Source organism: Toxorhynchites rutilus, chromosome 2 (genome assembly GCF_029784135.1).
Source record: "Toxorhynchites rutilus septentrionalis strain SRP chromosome 2, ASM2978413v1, whole genome shotgun sequence".
Classification (NCBI taxonomy): domain Eukaryota; kingdom Metazoa; phylum Arthropoda; class Insecta; order Diptera; family Culicidae; genus Toxorhynchites; species Toxorhynchites rutilus.
The window spans coordinates 152,063,856-152,087,894 of NC_073745.1; the positions used below are offsets into that span (position 1 = coordinate 152,063,856).

At 39.9% G+C, this 24,039-nt stretch overlaps 2 protein-coding genes across 3 annotated transcripts in view; one reads left to right on the forward strand and one right to left on the reverse strand.

The window, feature by feature from the left end:
• LOC129766236 (uncharacterized) overlaps nt 1-24,039 on the reverse strand; it is a 204,794-nt gene that overhangs the window by 144,991 nt on the left and 35,764 nt on the right. The window lies entirely within an intron of this gene.
• Nucleotides 1-24,039, forward strand: part of LOC129764178 (uncharacterized) — a 228,558-nt gene that overhangs the window by 109,332 nt on the left and 95,187 nt on the right. For both annotated transcript variants that reach the window (XM_055763025.1, XM_055763026.1), the window contains exon 3: nt 9,111-9,221. In XM_055763025.1, coding sequence (XP_055619000.1) covers nt 9,111-9,221 — 111 coding nt within the window. The remainder of the gene's footprint in view (nt 1-9,110; nt 9,222-24,039) is intronic.

Below are 24,039 nucleotides of genomic sequence, written 5' to 3' on the forward strand. Positions count from 1 at the left end.
CACTCTGAGCGAAGATAGTGTGTGCTACAATCTGAGAACGACAAGCACACAGAGCAATAGAGCAGCTCGAGTAACAGCAAGAGCCGACTCCATGAGGAAGTGGCAGCAGGAGTGGAACAGCACCCCTAACGGTAGATGGACCCACAGACTGATCCCAAATATAATCAATTGGGTACAAAGAAAGCACGGTGAAGTCAATTTCCACTTGACGCAATTCTTATCCGGACATGGTTGCTTTAGACGGTACTTGCACAGATTCGGCCATGCAAGTTCACCGTTTTGCCCTGAGTGTGATGGAATAGAGGAAACGCCGGAGCACGTGGTTTTCTACTGTCCTCGCTTTGTCCAAGAAAGAGAACAAATGTACCGGGAGATCAGCCCAGATGTGAACGCTGGAAACGTTGTTCAACGAATGTGCGAAAAAGAGAGCACGTGGAATGCGGTTAATTCTGCTATTACCAAAATACTCACGATGCTCCAACGAAGATGGAGAGAAGAACAAAGAAGTAGCAATTCATAGAGATGAGTGCATGAGCACAGCCTCCTCCCGAAGTAATACCAAACGGTGGTTCCGGGGGGGGAAAGGCAAGGCGCATAGGAGGTGGTTTTAGTGAGTAAGAATCTCACACTACCCAGTCAACATGGCGACTGGGTGTCTATGAAGATCTCCACCTTCTTCACCAAAAAAAAAAAAAAAAAAAAAAAAACAAACATACAAACATACAAACATACAAACATACAAACATACAAACATACAAACATACAAACATACAAACATACAAACATACAAACATACAAACATACAAACATACAAACATACAAACATACAAACATACAAACATACAAACATACAAACATACAAACATACAAACATACAAACATACAAACATACAAACATACAAACATACAAACATACAAACATACAAACATACAAACATACAAACATACAAACATACAAACATACAAACATACAAACATACAAACATACAAACATACAAACATACAAACATACAAACATACAAACATACAAACATACAAACATACGCCGTGGAGCTGCCGGCCTAGAATAGCGTTCCGGGTCTTGGTCCCTGTCCCTGTCGTAAGAGGCGACTAATTGGGTGACAACGCGAGTAAGGGCGCGGTAAAGCCTTAGGGAGATATCGCGGGGGAAATACCGCAACACACAGTGAAGGAAGGAATGTCAACGGGCATATTAGGATCGACGCCAGTGAGATTCTAATTACGGTATACTGGTAATAACGATACACGACTGATTTGGAATGATTTGGAAGAGACGCTATAGGGCTGACAGCCGCGCTATTCCGTTACTTTAGTAGAGCAGGGTGACTCCTTCTTGAAACGGCTAGCGGGTTAATGGCGTGACTGCCTCCGTCCCGTTAAAAACCTGGCAGGCCTTCAGGTACGTTCAAAACTCGTTGATCGTGTGGGCTCAGATGTAGCATTCCTGTCTTGCGCTGATCCGGCTCTGAGCACGGTACCCCATGAAGGACTGTGCCAACCCTCTGCATGGCCTCCCTGTTCACATAGACAACCATGGGATCACTGAAGCGACTGCACATTCCGAGGGGAGATAGCGGCCTGAAGGTGGGACCCACTTACATATGGAGTACACACAAAATACAATAGAAATCGAGAGCGAACAAGAAGACGTAAACATCTTCGCAAGAAGGGGACAGGTGATGAGATCACCGATTTTGAACAAATATCAGGTACCAAAATCCAACAACAGCAAAACCGCGGACGGGCAGCCAAGCCTGCATGTGAGAACTAAGCTGAGCGAAGCCATGAAGGCAAGTGAAGAACTCTACGAATACATAAAACCTCGTAGTAATGTTCATGCGGTGATAAGAACTCTTACCGTAAAAATAAGATCCGCGCTTGCGATAGCTGAACGTGAACAGCAGACCTGGCGGGCAAGAGCAGAAAAAGCGGAGAATGCTCTAAAAGAAGCTGTGCAGAGTAAGGCAAAGGAAGTGATCTTGGCACCGATGGTAGACTCTACCCCACTAACCGCAAAGAGGAGAAGACAAACTCCAGAAGAAAAGAAGGAGACGAAAAAACACAAAGATGGCAGTGAAGGTGCTAGGGGTGAAAATAAGCAAAACAATGAAGATCCGAACGGGTGGCAGACAGTCGAAAGGAAGAAAAAAGAAAACAAAAAGAAAGGAAAAACTAAGCCTAAGATGGAGAGGCAGAAACCAGAAGCTCTTATTGTGAGCGCAGCGGGGGTTGCGACCTATGCCGAGATCCTGCGGAAGGTGAAAGAAGATCCGTCCTTACAGAATCTTGGGGAAAACGTGGCCAGGATAAGACGAACACAGAATGGAGAAATGTTGTTTGAATTGAAGAAGAACCCAGCGATTAAAAGTTCGACATATAAAGAGCTAGTCGAAAAATCTCTGGGAGAAACGGCGAAAGTTAGGGCTCTTTCCCAAGAGATAGCGATCGAATGTAGAAATCTGGATGAGATCACGACAGAGGACGAGTTGAGAGAAGCCCTGAACGAACAGTTCGAACTTAGCGATGTCTCCTTAACAATCCGACTGAGGAAAGCATTTGGAGGTACACAAACAGCAGTGATAAAACTGCCAAGAATCGCAGCAAGAAAACTGCTAGAGACTGGCAAGATAAAAGATGGATGGACGGTGTGCCCTCTAAGGGCTATTCAGCAAATGATGAGATGCTTTAAATGCATGGACTTTGGCCACCAAGCTAGAAACTGCAGTGGACCTGATAGATCGGACTCTTGCTTAAGATGCGGTGATAAGGGGCACTTAGCGAAAATGTGTACTAAGCCTCCAAGATGCATGCTCTGTACGACGGAGGTACATAACGATCACGTCACCGGAGAGATGCCCATTCTTTAAAAGAGCGCTGGCAGCAACAAGTAAATGGAGGTAACACAAATAAATCTCAACCACTGCGACACGGCACAACAATTGCTATGGCAAGCCGCATATGAAATCAAATGCGATGTGGCGATCATAGCAGAGCCGTATCAGGTACCCCCAGACAACGGAAATTGGGTAACCGATAAAGCTAAAATAGTCGCAATTACGACGTTGGGAAAATACCCCTTCCAGGAAGTTGTATCCAGTGAATATGAAGGGTTCGTGATTGTCAAAATTAACGACATCTTAGTATGCAGCTGCTATGCACCCCCGAGATGGACGATTGAGCAGTTCGACCAGATGCTCCACAATATAACGGAAGAGCTCATCGGACGGCAGCCCATAGTCATCGGCGGGGACTTCAACGCCTGGGCAGTAGAGTGGGGGAGCAGATTTACCAATGCGAGGGGGTTTAGTCTGCTCGAAGGACTGTCAAAGCTGAATATAAGACTAGTCAATGAGGGCTCCACTAGCACTTTTCGCAGGGATGGGAGAGAGTCAATTATTGATGTAACCTTCTGCAGCCCGTCGTTAGCATCGAACATAAACTGGAGAGTGTGCGAGGATTATACCAACAGTGATCACCAAGCGATTCGCTACACCGTCAGTACTCAGTCTCCATCAACAAGGAGAGGGACGAGAACAAAGTGTAAGAAGTGGAAGCTGAAGGAGTTTGACAAGAACCTCTTCATCGAAGCACTCCAGGTGGATCGAACAACTTCTACTTTAAATGCAGTCGAACTGACAGAGGTTGTAACGAGAGCATGTGACGTCACCATGACGCGGAAATCAACGCCAAAAAACGAACGCCGTCCAGTATATTGGTGGAACGAGACAATTAACACACTGCGGATAAGCTGTCTCCGAGCCAGACGGAGAATGCAAAGGGCTAGGATTGACACCGAAAGAACAGAGTGCAGGGAAGTGTTCAGAGCGGCGAGAGCCGCGCTCAAGAGCGAAATAAGAATCAGCAGAAAAAACTGCTTCAAAGAACTGTGCCGCGACGTTGATGCGAATCCTTGGGGCAATGCCTATAGAGTGGTGATGTCAAAACTTAAAGGTCCCTCGACGCCCCAAGAGACCTGCCCGGACAAGCTGAACAGTATTATTGAAGGGCTTTTCCCGCAGCATGATCCTGTGAGCTGGCCACCTACACCATACGACCATAACGAAGATTCTGTCGAGAGAGTTACTACAGAGGAGCTGATAGCGGCAGTTAAAAAATTAAAAATAAAAAAAGCGCCAGGCCCAGACGGAATCCCCAACGTGGCTGTCAAAGCTGCGGTTCAAGCGTACCCGGATATATTTAGGGCAACGCTGCAGAAATGCCTCGATGATGGATACTTTCCGGATACCTGGAAAAGACAAAGACTGGTACTGCTACCAAAACCAGGGAAACCTCCAGGGGATCCATCGTCGTACCGTCCCATCTGCCTTCTGGACACACTCGGGAAGCTGCTGGAAAAGATCATTCTCAACAGATTGATGAAGTGCACAGAACGTGAAGGTGAATACGGACTCTCTAAAATGCAGTTTGGGTTCCGGAAAAAAAGATCGACAGTGGATGCTATCATGTTAGTAACCGAGACAGCCGGCAAAGCATTGAAGCAAAAAAGACGCGGAAATCGTTATTGTGCCGTAATCACGATCGATGTGAAAAACGCATTCAACAGTGCCAGTTGGGAAGCTATCGCGATAGCGCTACATAGGTTACTAGTCCCGGACTACGTATGTAAAATTCTGAAAAGCTACTTCCAGAACCGAGTCTTAGTTTATGATACAGTGACAGGACAGAAATCGTATAAAATTACAGCGGGGGTTCCACAAGGCTCCATTCTGGGCCCAACACTGTGGAACGCGATGTACGATGGTGTGTTGTTGTTGAAGCTTCCTAGGGGCGTACAAATCACTGGTTTTGCTGATGATGTTCTATTGACGGTGATCGGAGAATCCCGAGAAAAAGTCGAAATGTTGGGTACAGAGGCAATCAAAACCGTTGAAGAATGGATGAACGACTCTAAACTGCAGATAGCACACCAGAAAACCGAGATGGTGTTGGTCAGCAACTGCAAAGTTGTGGAGCAAGCGAAAATCACCGTTGGGGAACACAGTATCTGTTCCAAACGGGAACTGAAGTACCTGGGTGTTATCCTTGACGATCGACTCAATTTCAAGAGCCACGTGAGATATGCATGTGAGAAAGCAGCATAGGTCGCAACAGGGATGGCTAGAATTATGCCGAACAACGCAGGGTCATGTAGTAGCAAGAGGCGCCTTCTGGCCAGCGTATCCACATCGATACTCCGTTACGGTGGTCCGGTCTGGGTGGCAGCGCTCGAAGTAAGACAAAATCGGACGCTGCTAAACAGAACGCTCAGAGTAATGGCGATGAGAGTATCGAGTGCATATCGAACGATATCTGCAGAAGCGGTATGCGTGATAGCGGGAATGATTCCCATCGACATTATCCTGGTTGAAGACAGCGTACGCTATGAGGAAAAAACAACGGACGTGCAAAATAACAGAGAACTGCGAAAAAGATCACGACTAGAGTCAATACGGAAGTGGCAACAGGTGTGGAACAACACACCTAACGGTCGATGGACCCACCGACTAATTCCGAATATCACGAAGTGGATTGGGCGCAAGCATGGAGAAGTAAATTTCCACTTGACCCAATTTCTGTCAGGTCATGGATGTTTTAGGCGGTACTTGAACAGGTTCGGACACGCGAACTCACCATTCTGTCCTGAGTGTGGTCAAGTAGAAGAAACAGCGGAACACGTGGTCTTCGAATGTCCTCGATTTGTCCAGCAGAGAAGAGAGTTGATCGCTGCATGCGGACCCAATTTGAATGCCGATAACATCGTACACGAAATGTGTAAAAGCGAGAACTCATGGAACGCAGTGAATTGTGTCATAGTCGCAATAATGACGGAACTCCAACGAAAATGGAGAGCAGACCAAAGAATGAGCGTAGGAAACACAGAGCAATGAGTGCATAAGCACAGCCTCCTCCCGAAGTAATACCAAACGGTGGTTCCGGGAGAGAAACGGCATGAAGAAGGAGGTGGTTTTTAGGTGAGTAGGAATCTCACACTATCCGGTCAACATGGCGACTGGTTGTCTATGCAAGATTTCCACCTTCTACAAAAAAAAAAACAAACAAACATACAAACATACAAACATACAAACATACAAACATACAAACATACAAACATACAAATATACAAACATACAAACATACAAACATACAAACATACAAACATACAAACATACAAACATACAAACATACAAACATACAAACATACAAACATACAAACATACAAACATACAAACATACAAACATACAAACATACAAACATACAAACATACAAACATACAAACATACAAACATACAAACATACAAACATACAAACATACAAACATACAAACATACAAACATACAAACATACAAACATACAAACATACAAACATACAAACATACAAACATACAAACATACAAACATACAAACATACAAACATACAAACATACAAACATACAAACATACAAACATACAAACATACAAACATACAAACATACAAACATACAAACATACAAACATACAAACATACAAACATACAAACATACAAACATACAAACATACAAACATACAAACATACAAACATACAAACATACAAACATACAAACATACAAACATACAAACATACAAACATACAAACATACAAACATACAAACATACAAACATACAAACATACAAACATACAAACATACAAACATACAAACATACAAACATACAAACATACAAACATACAAACATACAAACATACAAACATACAAACATACAAACATACAAACATACAAACATACAAACATACAAACATACAAACATACAAACATACAAACATACAAACATACAAACATACAAACATACAAACATACAAACATACAAACATACAAACATACAAACATACAAACATACAAACATACAAACATACAAACATACAAACATACAAACATACAAACATACAAACATACAAACATACAAACATACAAACATACAAACATACAAACATACAAACATACAAACATACAAACATACAAACATACAAACATACAAACATACAAACATACAAACATACAAACATACAAACATACAAACATACAAACATACAAACATACAAACATACAAACATACAAACATACAAACATACAAACATACAAACATACAAACATACAAACATACAAACATACAAACATACAAACATACAAACATACAAACATACAAACATACAAACATACAAACATACAAACATACAAACATACAAACATACAAACATGCAAACATACAAACGGTTCCAGAGCGCCGCGTCGGTGATGGTTGGAGGGGCCGTACCCTGGAGGGGGAAGCTCCCACTGGTTTTTATCGAGAAAAACGTGAAAATCAACGCTGCGTACTATAAGACCGAGGTTCTGTAGAGGGTTGTGGCTCCGGCACTTCAGAACCTCTACGGGAAGGATCATTATATCTTTCAACATGACGGCTCACCGGCCCACACGGCGTATATCGCCCAAGCGTGGCGTCGGGAGAGTTTGACTGATTGTTCGATAAAACATTGTGCCCTTCCAGCTCCCCGAACTTTTATTTTCCGGACTTTATTGTATGGTCGTACATACTGACCTAGCAGAGCGAACATATATTGAGCACTATGGACCAATTTAACACGTTAAGTGTCACGGTTTTATAATGATCTATGGAAATTTTAGGGCTAACGTTTCTTATCGTAATGGATGGTATTTTTACTCGAAAGGGAATGCTTATAAGCTTAAATGCTTATATTAGTTACCTTTATTATCAAATGTTATATTGTCAGTCACAAATATTGCCTCCATAAAAATTTACGCAAAAAGGAATATCATGTATTTTCATAACACATTTTTAAAGTGTATTCGAACTTTCTGAACACCCTGCCCATCGTCATAATTTTTCCTACTTTTACAAAAATTTGGTTGGCATTGCGTGACCGTGTGACCACAGCGCAAGTCGGAGGAAACTACTTTGACGAAAAGAATCGAACCCGAACCTCTGGGATGACAATGTGTGACGTTAACCACTTGGCCACCTAATTAATTAACTATTGATGCAATTCGTCTCGATCGAATCCAAGGGCCTCTTGAGCTAACTTGTGTCGTAAGTGACGATTTCTTCACACTTAATTTTGTAGTCCAGTGTAGTGTCAGTATCCATTGCAAAGGAACTTCCACATCATTCAATCCAAAAAATTCAAGTACTATTTTATACAATTCAACTGTGGCTATTATGAAGATTCGACAATCCCATAATGCCATTATCATAACGAAATATGTAGCAGGCAGACCACAATTCTTGAAAGATCAGATTAGTCTTTATTGTGTTCTCTGTACTAATGTCTGAAATAAAAAAATCTCATAACCATAAATCTAAGATCAATGAAATCTAAAAATGAGAGATCTAAAAATTTTAAATTTGCAACATGAAATCCTGAAATATAAAATACAAAAAATTGAAATCTCAAAGCGTGAATATTTTATCGTGTTTCGCAAGCCATAATTCGTAAATCATAAATCGTTGCTCATGAATCGTAATTTGTTGCATATCGTTAATCGCAAATCGTAATTTATTTGTTCATGACCCGATAAGTTCCGAAAATTTTGAAGCTAACGAATTATCTGTTCAGCTTAGAAAAGTCCGCAAAACTTATTGCATCATTGCCCATTTGTTGTGTTCCACAACCACCTCAAACTCCTTACACTTTCATTTTCAAGTTTGGATCCCGAACAAAAAGTAATAAAACGCAACCTAAGTAAATCAGCGAGAGAGAACCAAGAGTTACAAAAACCAGTTCGCTGAATTTAGCCCTCGGCATGCGAAACTACTCCGATTTATATCAATGCCAAATGCCAAATTCTATATTCCTTGCGCAGTACTTTCCACCGTTGCTTGTACCAGTAAGACTATGTACCACATCTTTTCCCACATTTTTTGCATCGCAAACAACAGCTCGTGTTTACATTTTCTTACTATTTTTCAATGGATAATGATGTTACATAACCCAAGGTTCAACATTTACTGGCCTATTTAGCCCTCATTTGAGACAACTAAATATGTGGCTATGCTCACATGTTTTGACGTGCTTCTCTTATTCTCTTACTTTCAGGTCCTCCACCCGGCTATAAAGTGGTTACGGCTGTTCCCGCCATGGTACTCGATGACGATCCACCCACCATCATTCCAGCAACGGTTACTTCAGCAAAGGAAAGCAAAAATGGTAACTAAAAAAGACACCTTGCCAATTCTACGGGATTTTTGTTGATTGCTAGCTTGATTTCAAACAAAGTGTTTCGCAACATTGCTTGTGAATCGATATGGAACCAGAGATGAGTACGTGCCTTTAGAAACAGTTATATGTCTCGAAGAATCCAAATCAGGCGCATGTAACTCCCACGCGCTTATGCATATTCGTATGCTAAATATTCCGAAATAACCATATGACACGGCACTGCACTTATGGGCTCGAAGCTCTCAGCTAATAACTCACAACCCAAATGACAAACGGTTGTTTGTTGTCCACCACCCGTGAAGAAAGAGAGGCTGGCGGCTGCATTACGGATGTGTACCAAGTAGTACGTTGCATCCAGTTCAACTGTGACGACACCGTTTGAACTGCAGCTGACCTGTATTACGGGCTCGATCCGACTAGATCTACACCGTAATCAAGATCAGACGTCGCTCGAGTTCCTGTACACATTCGAACAACAGGTACAACACGGTTCGCTCGCTGATTGTCGCTTGAGAAAATTTGCATGCCACAGGCTGGCCAGGGCCGACACAGAAATATAAATCCATTTATTTTCGCCCCATCCCTCCCCGCAGTTTTCCGGGGCATACCTGTACGATTAATTTATAGCTTATTTATAGTCGCAGGAGAAGTAACCTGCCAGCAGGACTGTTGGGAGGCATGAACGGTTGGGAGGATTCTGGCATCCCGCCTCCAATAATGGCCGCAAGGTGATTGCTGTGGATTGTGCGGTGATTGCGCGGAGTCACAGCGGTTCAAGGTGGTACACATATCAGTGATCTCTCGCTGCTCATTGTTCTCCTCCGCCGCAAGTGTAGCATCGGTTCCATTCGATACGACGTGTTAATATATGGGCATCCTTGAGATGCATTGATCCGTTCCTCGGAGGAGAGGAAGATTGGCTGCTGGCGATTAAAGGGTGTGTCACATCAAATTGCATCACGGAAAAAACGCTGTAGAAATTCGCCCAGTAGACCGATCCTTTTGAAAATTTTAGACAGTAAAATAAAAACTATTAAACAACTTTTGGCATTTTCTTTTTATTCATACTTCGAGCCCAAGCCCGTATGCTCGCACCTTCCTCTTTACCCCGTCCATAAGGTTCTGTACAACGTCAGGTTGTAGTTTTTTTTGAACAGAAATCCATTTTCTCTTGAAGTCCGCCTCCGATTTGAAAACTTTTGGGTTCTTCCGGAGGGCCTGCTTCATAATCGCCCAATATTTCTCTATTGGGTGAAGCTCCGGCGCGTTGGGCGGGTTCATTTCCTTTGGCACGAAGGTAACCCCTTTGGCTTCGTACCACTCCAACACGTCCTTTGAATAGTGACACGAAGCGAGATCCGGCCAGAAGATGGTCGGGCCCTCGTGCTGCTTCAATAGTGGTAGTAAACGCTTCTGTAGGCACTCCTTAAGGTAAACCTGCCCGTTTACCGTGCCGGTCATCACGAAGGGGGCGCTCCGCTTTCCGCAAGAGCAGATCGCTAGCCACACCATGTACTTTTTGGCAAACTTGGATAGTTTCTGCTTGCGAATCTCCTCCGGAACGCTGAATTTGTCCTCTGCGGAGAAGAACAACAGGCCCGGCAGCTGACGAAAGTCCGCTTTGACGTAGGTTTCGTCGTCCATTACCAGGCAATGCGGCTTCGTCAACATTTCGGTGTACAGCTTCCGGGCTCGCGTCTTCCCCACCATGTTTTGCCTCCCGCTGCTTGGTCCGCTGGACGAATGAACTTGACAAATTCAGCTTATTGGCGACATCCCGGACCGAACTTCTCGGATCACGTCTAAACTGCTTAACTACGCGCTTGTGATCTTTTTCACTGACGGAGCATCCATTTTTGCCGTTCTTCACCTTCCGGTCGATGGTTAGGTTCTCGAAGTATCGTTTTAGTACTCTGCTGACCGTGGATTGGACGATTCCCAGCATCTTACCGATGTCCCGATGTGACAACTCCGGATTCTCGAAATGAGTGCACAGGATTAATTCACGACGCTCTTTTTCGTTCGACGACATTTTTCCAAATTTACGAAAAATTGACAGTGAAGCATGGCCAACGTGATCTATACACTCTTATCTGATTATAAGCGAAAGCTGAAGATATAATTCCTAAAAATTAAATTTCTACAGCGTTTTTTCCGTGATGCAATTTATGTGACACACCCTTTACATTTGGTTCTGTGATTTTTCAATCAAGTGTAATTAGCAGGAAAGCTTCTGAAGATTATTCTTCCCCATCAGTAGGATATTTTCGTATCCAATATTGGATGCATAAAACATTGTACCTCCAACGTAAAGCTCTCGTTTTCGAAGTCCCCCAAATATTCATTTATTCATTCATTCAGAATGGATTCAGATTCGACTTCAAACAAATGATCACCAAATCAACGATAGTCCTACGTCACCGTTGCGGATACTCCTCCCCCTCTTTTAGGGTGGGCTGCCATGCAAATGAAACACAAATTTCTCCATTACTCGAGAGTTAATTAAGCAAATGAAACAAAATTTGGCATGTGATGGTTTTAGGGTGCAGTAAATGCTTCTATGGTGGTTAGACACTCCACCCCCCTCTCTAAAGGGGAGCTGCCATACTAATGAAACACAAATTTCTGCATTACTCGAGAATTAATCAAGCAAACGAAACCAAATTTGGCATGTGAAGGTTTTAGGGTGCAATAAATGAAACACAAATTACTACATTACTCGAGAGTTAATTAATCAAATGCAACCAAATTAGGCATCTGAAGGTTTAAGGGTGTAATAAATGTTTCTATGGTGGTTAGATACTCCTCCCCCCTGTCTAAGGGGGGAGGGGGTGTCTGCCATACAAATGAAACACAAATTTCTACATTACTCGAGAATTAATCAAGCAAACAAAACCAAAATAGGCAGATTGAGGTTTTAGGGTGCAATAAATGTTTCTATGGTAGTTATACACTCCTCCCCCCTCTCTAAGGGGGAGCTGCCATACAAATGAAACACAAATTTCTACATTACTTGAGAATTAATCAAGCAAACGCAACCAAATTAGACATCTTGAGGTTTTAGGGTGCAATAAATGTTTCTATGGTGGTTGTTAGTTACTCCATCCCCCTCTCTAAGGGGGGGCTTCCATAAAAATGAAACACAAATTTCTGCATAACTCGAGAACTAATCAAGCAAATAGAGCCATATTTGTCATGTGGAAGTTTTAGGGGGCACGAAACTTTTCTATGGTGGTTCGACACATCTACTATCTATATAAATAAAAATGGATCGTTGAAAACATGGATGTGATAACGAAAAATGAATTTTAGGCGGGACGAAGTTTGCCGGGTCAGTTAGTCCTTCATAATTTCGTTACATGTTCAATTGAAAAAAAATCCGTTAAAACGAGTCCTGCGTTTGAAACAGTATCAAATTTCCAAATTCAAATCGGATAACAGTTGACGAAGTTAAAGGCTCTCATTACATCATAGCGTGTTCGATTTACATATTTCCGGGGAATTTCCCATCGAAGAATGTTTATACGCACCACTCGACTCATTGAACTTATCAAAGTTCTATAGGAACGGTAGAGTACTCCATCAAGAATGGTCAATCAAGCCTTTTCGGGAAAGAAGATAATAATTGTATATCAAAATTATTGAAACCTTGTTATTTTTTTCTGAAAATACTGACTTCATTTTTTTTAAGTCCCTGTAAAAAATCCATATTTTGTCATTCGCTAGATACTAATTAACAATTCCTCGCCAAATCATTCGGCCATTACCCCGACCCACTCCGATATTTTTAAACATTCTACGTGGTAGCAACTACCTAAAATAACAATTTTAATGGGTGTATTCAGAATCAAAGTCGCGGAATAAATCCAAAAGCAAGTAAATTATGTTCCTTATGAGGCAAGGCAAGAGATGACGAACGACGATTTTACATGTCCGAAATGTTGCTTGGACGGCATAAAAGGAAGTCTTTTTTGCATTGAATCGTTTCCGGGGACGTAGTGGATTCACTACGACAATTCAAACGCAAAACATCGTAAGTGAAACCCAGCCAATCAGGAACATCACCGCCGAAGCCGAATATCCACGGTGGCATAGTAATGCTCTGTATTTGGTGGGATCAAAATGATGTGAGCTTCTTCTTCTTCTTCAATGGCACTAACGTTCCTAGAGGAACTTCGCCGTCTCAACGTAGTATTACTTGCGTCATTTTTATTAGTACTTAGTTGAGATTTCTATGCCAAATAACACGCCTTGAATGCATTCTGAGTGGCAAGCTCTAGAATACGCGTGATCACAGTGCAAGTCGGAGGAAATTTCTTTGACGAAAAATTCCCCCGACCAGAACGGGAATCGAACCCGAACACCCGGCATGTTAGTTATGACACTCGGCCAAGGGAGCACAATGATGTGAGCTATGAGCTGCTAAAACCTGGTCAAACGATCGATTGAGTCTTCTACAACAATTGATCGATTTAAAACCGAAATATTGCCGAAAAACGCTCAAATTATGCGACCAGACTCAACAGGCAAACGGTCAGGTTCGATAGTATTCCATCATGGCAATGCTCGAGCTCATGTTGTTGTTAAAACTTCCATCCATCTTGTAGCTCATACCTTGCCCCTTCTGACTACCATTAGTTTCGATCAATGCAGAACGCTTTGAGCGGAATATGCTTCATTTCAGAACAGTGTATCAAAAATTGACTGGATTCATTCTTGGCTTGAAATGATGAACGCTTCTTTCGCGTTGAAATAGGTGAATTGCCAGAAAGATGGGAAAATTATTGGGTAGCGATGGTAATGTATTATTTCATCTTATTCAAATGAATGAGTTTTGACGTAGGATTACGTCTTTCGGGAACATATTGGGGTACAAATTGAAAATCGAACACATCGTGAAAAACGCTTAGTGCTCAGCCATTCCATAATGTATTGATGAATTTTTTGCGTCATTCGATTTCGGTACTCCATAACAATTTTTTATATTGAAGAAAATAATATATGTTATGAAACTAACTATCAAACAATTGAAAAATCTCAACCCCTATCCCAACGGAAATACCCTCTTGAAATCGACGACACATGTGGCGGTTCCCTAACAGAGACATCAAAACCAAGCAGCCTGGGGGAAATCGGCATTGTAAATACATGAAAGTAGGGAAAGTTTTTATTCCCATCGAAAAGTGTTCCCTAACAGAGACATCAAAACCAAGGTGCCCGGGGGAAATCGGCATTGCAAATATATGCAAATCGGGGCATTTTTATATTGCAAGTAAGGTGAGTGATACGATTAATTCGGGCAAATAAAATTTAAATTTGGAGCTTTAATGTTGGTTGCTTCCTAAAATTTCATATCAATGACCGATCGTATATTGTGAAAAATTTAGCACAAGTATAGGTGTAAAATTGTATATGGTAACAGTTGTATTAAAAATGATGATTGATATAAGAAACGATTTATTTCAATTTTCATAAATAAAAATCAAGGTGTGTTCCCCCTCGAAATGATGTGTTCGTTGGTTTAAACTGTCTGTTTTGTTGTGTTCATTTTCACCCAAGGAAAATTTATACGGCGAGAAAAATTGGAACAGTGAAGAAATATTAGAAAAAGTGATTTCCCATATGGTCTACATGTAGTATAGTATAGGTGTTGTTAGTCCAATTAAAATTCGCATTGTGTTGAATAAACACTCAGAAAGTAAAAATTATTAAAAAAAAAACTACCTTTTCCATTTCAAATATGTTTTCTCTATGTTAAAGTAACAGGTTTTTACTGATGTGCAAAATGATAATTGTGTTCGGTATTGGTAATTATCATATATTACATTGGAGAGTTATTTTTTCTTTATTTCATCCATACATAACACAGGAGACATCTCGTCTAGGATCACAGAGGGCGGTTTTCATCATATCTCCTGTGACTTTATTTTAACAAAAAACCAACGGAACGCATTAAGTTGCACACTCCACTTCACTTGACGAGTAGCCTTGAAAATAGTTTTCCGTTGAGTTATTCGTGTTTGCAATGTGATCGAATCACGCTATCAGGTATATTTTCTCCACCTCCACGATAAATCCCACGATGATTGCCCTAGAGTCTGGAGTGAAATCGCAAACGACTGAAATTACATGAAAACAGTGCTTTTATTGATATGCTCTGTGCTGCAAAGAACTCCACTGAAAGTGAATGTTACTCCGACCAGGAAGCGCCGGAAAGCGAAAACTACACCATTCCTTTCCCACTCAAATCGCAACGCGGCTGAGCATCCGGCGTTCAAACTAACACACACAGCTAGAGAACCCTTCCGAGAAATGATAGTAATTATGTAACTTATCCAGCAACCGTGGAGAAGAATGTCAATTACCTGTGACCGTAAAAGTTGATGGAATGGCGCATAAATGTCAACAGAGCGACTTTTTGTATGACGTGTTGCGGTTCCGTTGCAAAGTTATGACAAATATTTGTGAGGTAAAATGCGGAGGATGTTCAAATGGCGCTCCACTCGGGGAGGAAATGAATAATAATTATTATTAACACGTTATTCGCAGGGGACAAGATTGAAAAAGCGGTTCAGCCATTAATGGGTGTTATTAGTGGATCGACATCGCCCATGGCTCACGGTGTGGATTAATAAGTTTTAGATCGCTTCTGTGCAAAGGTGTCATTCACTTCTTACATATGATGGCATGGGGAGCCTCAAGCCGGTTGGTTAGGAACGGATGGATGTTTGTTTTAGTGCGATTAAACGACAGCAAATTTTTCATGCGACAAAAATAACAACCTTAACTCGAATGATAGGAATCGTAAACAGGAAATGCTTTTACGAGCCACATCATTTCACCACCAACCACTTGCGTGCGTGGGTAAGTAATTAATGCCATTAAAATATTAACGACAAAATCAATGACCATGAACAAATATGGAAGCAGCTTGTCGGACAAGTGCAAATGATTAGCTTAGCACCAGTTGGTCGGCACGGGTTACCTGGGCGGTAATGAATGATGAATATGTTCACTAACGAAGGATTGACGAGAAGAGGGGGGCTAAAGGTTCTGTCGAGTTGTGAAACATTAATTCAAGTCGAAATTTAATTACTTTATCCGTCCATGGGATTAGCCTTGTTTGGAGGAATTTTTACACGTTGCTGCAGGGAATTTTTTTTTGCACAATACGCATATAGTAGATAGTTACTTGTTATACACGAAACCGTCTTTGAATATAAGTTTTTTTTTCATTTGAGGACAGAAACGAAACATTTTTATGAAGCTGCACTTTTATTGATCAGTAAACTTCCTCACTCATGTGCGAATGTCCTTCATATGATCAAAACCTTATAACAATGTCACCGTACCTCGAAATGCCAGGGATTATACCCGAAGTAATATGCTTTAAGATTTAACAGAATTCCTTACTGTTTTCAAAACGCAACAATTAGTTTTTTTTGACGTAGAACTACGTCTTTCAGGAAGGGTGCCAAATCAGAAAACAGGTCACATTTTTATGAAATAAAGTTAACATTAATAACTATTTTCACTGTGAACGAATTCTCATGATTTGGTTACCAATCGAATCGGAATTTCTCTAAGATTTGTTTGATATGCTATACATTACAGTTCGCTAATCTCTAAACGGATTAAATTTGAAAATTGGAAGAACTTATTTTTTCCCATACATTTGTTCTGCCGATGTTTGTGCTAACCCTACCCGTATTTCGAACGCTTATAACTCGAACATTTCTTAACAGATCGGAAAGATGTTTGCATCAATTGATAGGAAATATTTCGACGCGTCTATCACAAATAATAAAATGTTATTTTTTATGAGATGAACAATTGAATAACTGTAAAATGTCAAACGTTATTTAAACGCCCTAACTGTTAAGGGTTGATTGGCCCGATATACGGTTTCCCCAACACAGATTTCAAAATCGATGTACCTGTGGAAAACCGCTTTGCAAATATAATATATGTCGGGGGTATTTTTATTCCTACCGAGCTGTGTTTCCCTAACACGGACTTCTAAATAAAGGTGCACTTGAATGGAACTACCGGAATGCATTTTTTTTTCTTGATACCTTTCTCTCCCACCCATCTCTAAAGAAATCATACTCGAACTTTCAGGAGTTGGTCACCTTTTTTAAGACAGAACACGACAACACTTGATGATAATGATGATGATAATGGTCCCGCCTCCTTCCCCTACAGAGGTTTGAGCGAGACGAGTTATCTAAAAGATAATTTATTTTTCTTAGCATTGAAACCAGTTTAGCAAAGAAAACGAACTGATTTTATTTACAGATATAAATTCGTATATAGTATTGCATGTCAAAAACAACTCAAGCCGATACCCAGTCGTGTCCGCCACAGAGCCGATACGGTCCGACAAGACTCTTACAGTCAATTGGTCCACCAAAGCACAAGTCCAACCGCCAGCCTTGTTTTGGATTGACCATGAATATCCTCATCCAGAGAAGTCGACAAATATTCATTTACGGTAAATTCCTAGACCGGCTTGAAAAAAACTTTTACTTTATATCCTTCATATCTGTGAAACGCGCGCGGCGCTCAAACTTTTGTAGACTACTTTTTTTAAACTAATACAAAACAAAAACAACAAAAAATAAAAATAGTCTATCATCACCAAGATCATAAGACATAATAGAGACGAAATTGTAAACAAAAAATATAACATAAATCAAAAATTGTTCAAAATTGTATAAACAATATAATCCGTTAAAAAATAAACCTCGTCAGGTTGAAAATATTAAAAACAAACAAAAATCAAGAAAACTGTTCACATTAAGATATCCGTTCGTATAAAACGTTGTCAGTCAAAAAATATTTGTCATAAAAAAAATTGAACACAGCCTTAACGTGTGAAATACAGTTTCTCTTAAATTCCGCTAGTGTTGTTGCACGTTTAATATGTGTTGGCATCGAGTTGAAAACCATTTACTCCTTTAAAATATAGAGAATTTTGTGAAGAAGATGTTAAGAAAAGTGGTGTTCTTATTTCATTCGCGTTTCTAGTATTATATCTATGAAAGTCACTTCCTCTTTCAATTCGATCACACAAATATCGAGGCAGCAAACCGTTAACTACTTCAAAAATGAACACCATAGTTAAATAAACATTTATTTGCTTCACAGATAACCATAGCAAACCGTCCAGCATCAAATATGAGGAAGTGAACCTGTTGCATTGTAAAATCAAACGCATTATTTTATTCTGCAAGCGCTGTAATCTCGATATTTGTGTTTCATAGGCCAAAAACAAAATGGAAGAACAAAAGTCCAGATGAGGAGAGATGATTGATTTGTATAGGGGGATTGGGGGCATAGTGGTCATCCTAAGGAACATGCCCATTTCCAGCGTCCACCGACCGCTACAATTCCCGTTTTTCTTAGAATATTATAGTTCAACTCATTGTTGTCCAAGATAGCATACGGCTTTTACTATAAAAATTCAAAATGGTACATTTTTCATGATTAGAAAATAAAGGTGAAAAATCGAACTTTTTTTTTGCTTGGAGGTAAAGTGGTCACCTAGTGGGGGCAAAGTGGTCACTCACACATATTAAGCTAAATCTGATAGATTTATGCGTCTTTTCGTCCAAATTTGTTCGAATCATATTTGATATAGGAGGTACATGTATGAAATAAGCTTGATCTATTCACCTAGAGTCTCAATTTAAATTTTCTGATGCATTCAAAAACGTTGTGAGAAACACATAACGTTCCGCAAAATGAGGCTTGGTTTAGTTGGAGTGGCATATTTTTCCAGGGGCAAAGCCACAAAAGGAACCTCTTCAAGAGCAGAATGTGATGAGGTATATTAGCTTTAGTAAACAGATCATTGTAAGTCGTTATGCACCTATGACCACTTTGCCCCCAAACATCAAAGTAATTTCTATGTTAATTTATCGCTGAGATTGAACAAAATATCTTTTCACCTCTCCTAGAATATGTAAACAGTCGTCCAAACTGATGATTTGTCCAACATATCAGATTGAATAAACTAAATTTCACGAGAAATTCCTCCACTACCCCTAGCTGCATTTTACTGCAAATAGTTAAATCGTTTCTTAGTCGACATAAGATTCCATACTTCTTGGCAATTTTCTTGATGATATTGTCAATGTGAGTATTGAACTTAAGTTTATCATCAATAATCACGCCAAGATATTTAATCTCCCGAACGCGACCAATGGCCTCATCATCAATTACAATAGAGACGTTTTCATTTATTCGATTTCGCGTGATTATCATTTATTTAGTTTTACTTATGTTCAATTTTAATTGCTTATACTTCAACCATCTACTTAGAGAACGAAAATCTCCATTCAAGTGTAAAACGACCTCATATACATTCTTAGCTGCAATGAATAACACAGTATCATCAGCAAGAAGGTTTATATCGCAATATCGTAGAACTCGTCACATGTCATTGATGTACATAATAAATAAAATGGGCCCTAATACACTTCCCTGAGGTACTCCAAGATTATTCCCTACGGGACTGCAAATTGAATCATTAAAAATAGCCCGTTGAGTTCTTTCACACAAATAGCTTTCAAACCATTTATATGCAGTACTCGGAATTCCAAAGCGTTTAATCGTGTCTCGAAATTGTCTCGAAAGCGCGCTTTAGATCCAAGAAAACAGCAACAATCGTGTTTAATGTTGTTTAATGTTCTTTATTGGAGGGAAAAGCCCACAAAGTGGGCGCAAAACCTCATCTTTTACGTATCAACAGACTACATAAAATCCTACAGATACATTTACTTAAACCTAATCTTAAACTAAACGCGAACACATTAAAAAAGGTCTGGATACAAAAACAATCAATTAATAAGAAGAACACCGTAAAACAAATTCTTAAGCCTAACACGGGACACATTGAAATCGAAACAATTGTAACACTTATTGAACGCCTTGCACATGCCGGTTATCGGCTCATTTGCACCGTAGTTCGTGCGAAAGACTGGGACGTTTAAAAAATAGTACGCAGATTCACGCGTCTGATGTTGATGTTCAGTTGTTGCAATAATGCACCACAATCAATATCAGACCGCAACAGATCAGCGATAAATATAGATTTTGAAACGTCGCGGCGAACGCTTAGTAACTGTAGGTCCATCAAAATGCATCGGCATTTATAATCTGGAGGATTGAGCCGATTCCTCCAAGGTAACCAACGAAGAGCAAACCGTACGAATTTTCGTTGGATGGATTCGATGCGATTCACACTGTTACCGTAAAAAGGAGCCCATACTACCGAGCAGTACTCCAGTGTTGAGCGAACCAAAGATGAGTAGAGAGCTTTCAAACAAGAAACATTCCTGAATTCTTTGGCGAACCGAAATATGAAACCGAGTTGACTTGACGCCTTGGCGGAAACGTAATCAACCTGATCCTTAAAGGTTAGTTTCGAATCAAGTATGACACCCTAGTCTTTGATGTTTGACTCACGATTGATAATATGATCCGTCAGGCAATATGCGAAACAGATTGGCGATTTTTTCCTGCAGAACGTGATAACTGCACATTTTGAGGCGTTTAGCACCATTCTGTTCTTGTGACACCAATCAGCGAAAACGTATAACTGCTGCTGCAGAAATAAAGCGTCACCTCGGTCCTTTATAACAGAATACAATTTTAAATCGTCGGCGTAAGACAGCTTCATGCAACGAATAGAAAAATGAACGTCGTTCAAATAGAGTAAAAAGATGAAGGGCCCTAGGTGACTACACTGAGGCACGCCAGAAGATACTGGAAACGATTCGGAAATATGATCACCTATTTTTACTGCCATATGTCGACCGGTAAGATATGAGCGAAGCCAATTAAGAAGAGAACCGTGGAAGCCAAGTAACTATAATTTGGCAATTACAATGTCATGATTAATTTTATCAAATGCAGTCGAGAGATCGGTGTAAATAGCGTCGACTTGATGTCCCTTTACCATCTCGCGTATGATTGAAGAGGTGTATTGTACGAGATTTGTAGCAGTAGATCTCTTCAGCATAAATCCGTGTTGCTCGGAGGCAATGTAGCTGGAACAATTGTACTTCAAATAATCCAGCACCAACAGTTCAAATAGTTTAGAGACTGCACATAAAGCAGCGATACCGCGATAGTTCGAAACCGATTGCTTATCACCCTTTTTGAATATAGGAAAAACGAACGAGAACTTCCAGATCTCGGGGAAAATTCCAGAATTCAACGAGAGGTTGAAGATCGATGCTAATGGTGAGAACAAAACTTCAATGCAATTCTTAATGACGAGCGAAGGTATTCCATCTGGACCAACGGAGACAGAATTCTTGAGACGGAGGCTAGCTTTCCGTACGTCATCACCCGAAATTGGTGGATGCGACCCAATGTCACGATGTATAGGAACCGAGTCTTTATCTTCTAGTTTTTCGTTCCATTTTGCTAACACCAAGTTCAATGCGCTTTCACAGGAATGGCCTTCCCGATATTCGGATTGTTCTGGTATTAGCAAAGAATTACGATTCAAATATTCCAACAGCTGGCCTTTAACAACAAGTTCCAAGATTTTCTCTAACGTGTGCAACATGTTGATGGGACGAAACTCTTCGGCTTTAATCGTTCCAGCAACCTTTTGAATGTTGTTCCCTAAATACTCTTTCCATACTTGAGGCACATGCCCAGTTATCAATGATTTATTAATAAGGTCCAGCAGAATGTGACAAATCACATGAAAGCAATCGTGAACTACTCTAGCATTACCGTTATCTACTCCAGCCGTTTTTTGTAATGAGAAGCAAATGATTTTAAGTTCGTTCAATTGGGTAATTGGGTGAATAATTTTCAAATATACAACTACTGTTAACCGGCTGTTTTATTTCATCAGGTTCATCGACCAGTTCAATGGATTGATTGATCAATGAAACACTGTTAACAAAATAATTGTTGAATTTGGATGCTATTACTTGCTCAGATTGTTCTAATGTGCCATTAAAGATTATGGACCGCGGTTTGGAATTACTAGGCCTTAACAAAGATTTCAATTTTTTTCTCCATAACTCTTTACTGTTGTTTTGATGCTGATCAATGTTCCTCTGAAAATATTCACAACGAGTTTTTTTTTATCGATCGTGAATATTTATTGCACGCGATGGTGTACATGTTCCAATGATTATCACTCTTTGTCCTACAAAATCTTTTGCACCATTTGTCCCTCTTACGTTTAAGGCGTGAAAAATTCAAATTGTACCAGCTGTTCGTGTGTTTTAATAGACACATATTTTTGATCAACTAGCTGATTTGTACACGTTTTCAGGACACTAGTTAAAACAACTGTAGATTCATCTATGTTATTCGAATGGAATGTAAAATCCAGGCTTCTCACAACAAGGCTCGAAATAGGTTGCTTCGAATATTTCCTCCAGCACTTCAATTTCACAAAATCTTCGCTGTTCATGAAATTATCCAAAACATTAATAATTATGGTCTCGTGATCGGTTATTTTTAAGTTAACATCCGTTGATCAACGAATGCTATCAAAATTGGACACATGGTCAATTGAAGTTTTACTGTGCCGGGAAATACGCGTAAAGTCATTCACTGTTTGTTTTAGATTTAAGAAATCATCTAAACGTTTGAAATGCTTCGAATTATGGCTATCACATCAATTAATATTAAAATCACCAGCCAGTATATTTAGTTTGCTAGGATCAATGAACAGTTCGAGCCAGTTCTCTAAATTTTCAACAAGACGCTGGTCGCTGGAGCTGGGAGAGTGATATAAAACACCATAATTACCCATCTTCATGCCTCGGTCCACTGTAATGCCTAAGAACCAGTTGCCATCAATTACTTCGTTTAGTCGAACATTGAATTGAACTGATTCTCTGACATAAATAGCAACACCGCCAGTATGTCTAGAATGTAATAAACAAGCAGCAACATTATATCCCGGAATACTATATTGATCAAATGATTCAATTTCAATAATGTGGGTTTCTGATAATAAAACTAAAAGTGGACGCTTTCCCTCAACAATCTGACGTAATGCTACGTAATTTGTTGATGACTCCGAAATATTTAAATACAAAATATGAAATTGATTCACAATTCTTCTGGAACATGGTTGCTATTTATTGAAACGCAAGTTTCCTTTTCTCAAATCATAAAGTTTTTTTGTAAACTGAGCAGAACTAAATGCGGCATGGTTGACATCCAGGTTCAATTTGCGCTCTTTAATAGTTTTTAAACAATTAACACATTTCAATACAGTTGACTTGCACTCAGATGTTTTGTGTTTTTGACTGCATCTAGAGCACGGCTCACAATTTTTGCAATATATGCTCTTATGCCCAAATTCTCCACATTTGAAACATCTTAGAGGTTCATATTTACATGACAAAAGTGCCTCAGTCTTATTTTGATACAGGTGTGGAGTTGGATACAGCCTCGGTAGTATATAAATTTTGAAGATTATTTTGCATGAATATCCCCATTCGTAGTAGATACTGATCCAACTTCCTCACCTCAACAACAGATTGCAGTTGAAAATTTGATATACTGCATGAAAAATCCACTTAAAATGAAAGAAATTCAAATTAATATTAGGTTGGGGAATAAGCAATCCATTATTTTTGGGTGAAATTCAAAATATTTTTAATATGCTTCTGATTGTCCGATTTGGGTGAAATATGAACTGTTGTGAACATTTGTTGTCATAGGAGTCTTGGTCCTTATTGACGAAAAACTCAAGCAATAGATTTTTACAATCTTCTCTTGATTCCAACTTCTTATTACTCTAAAAGTTTTGCAA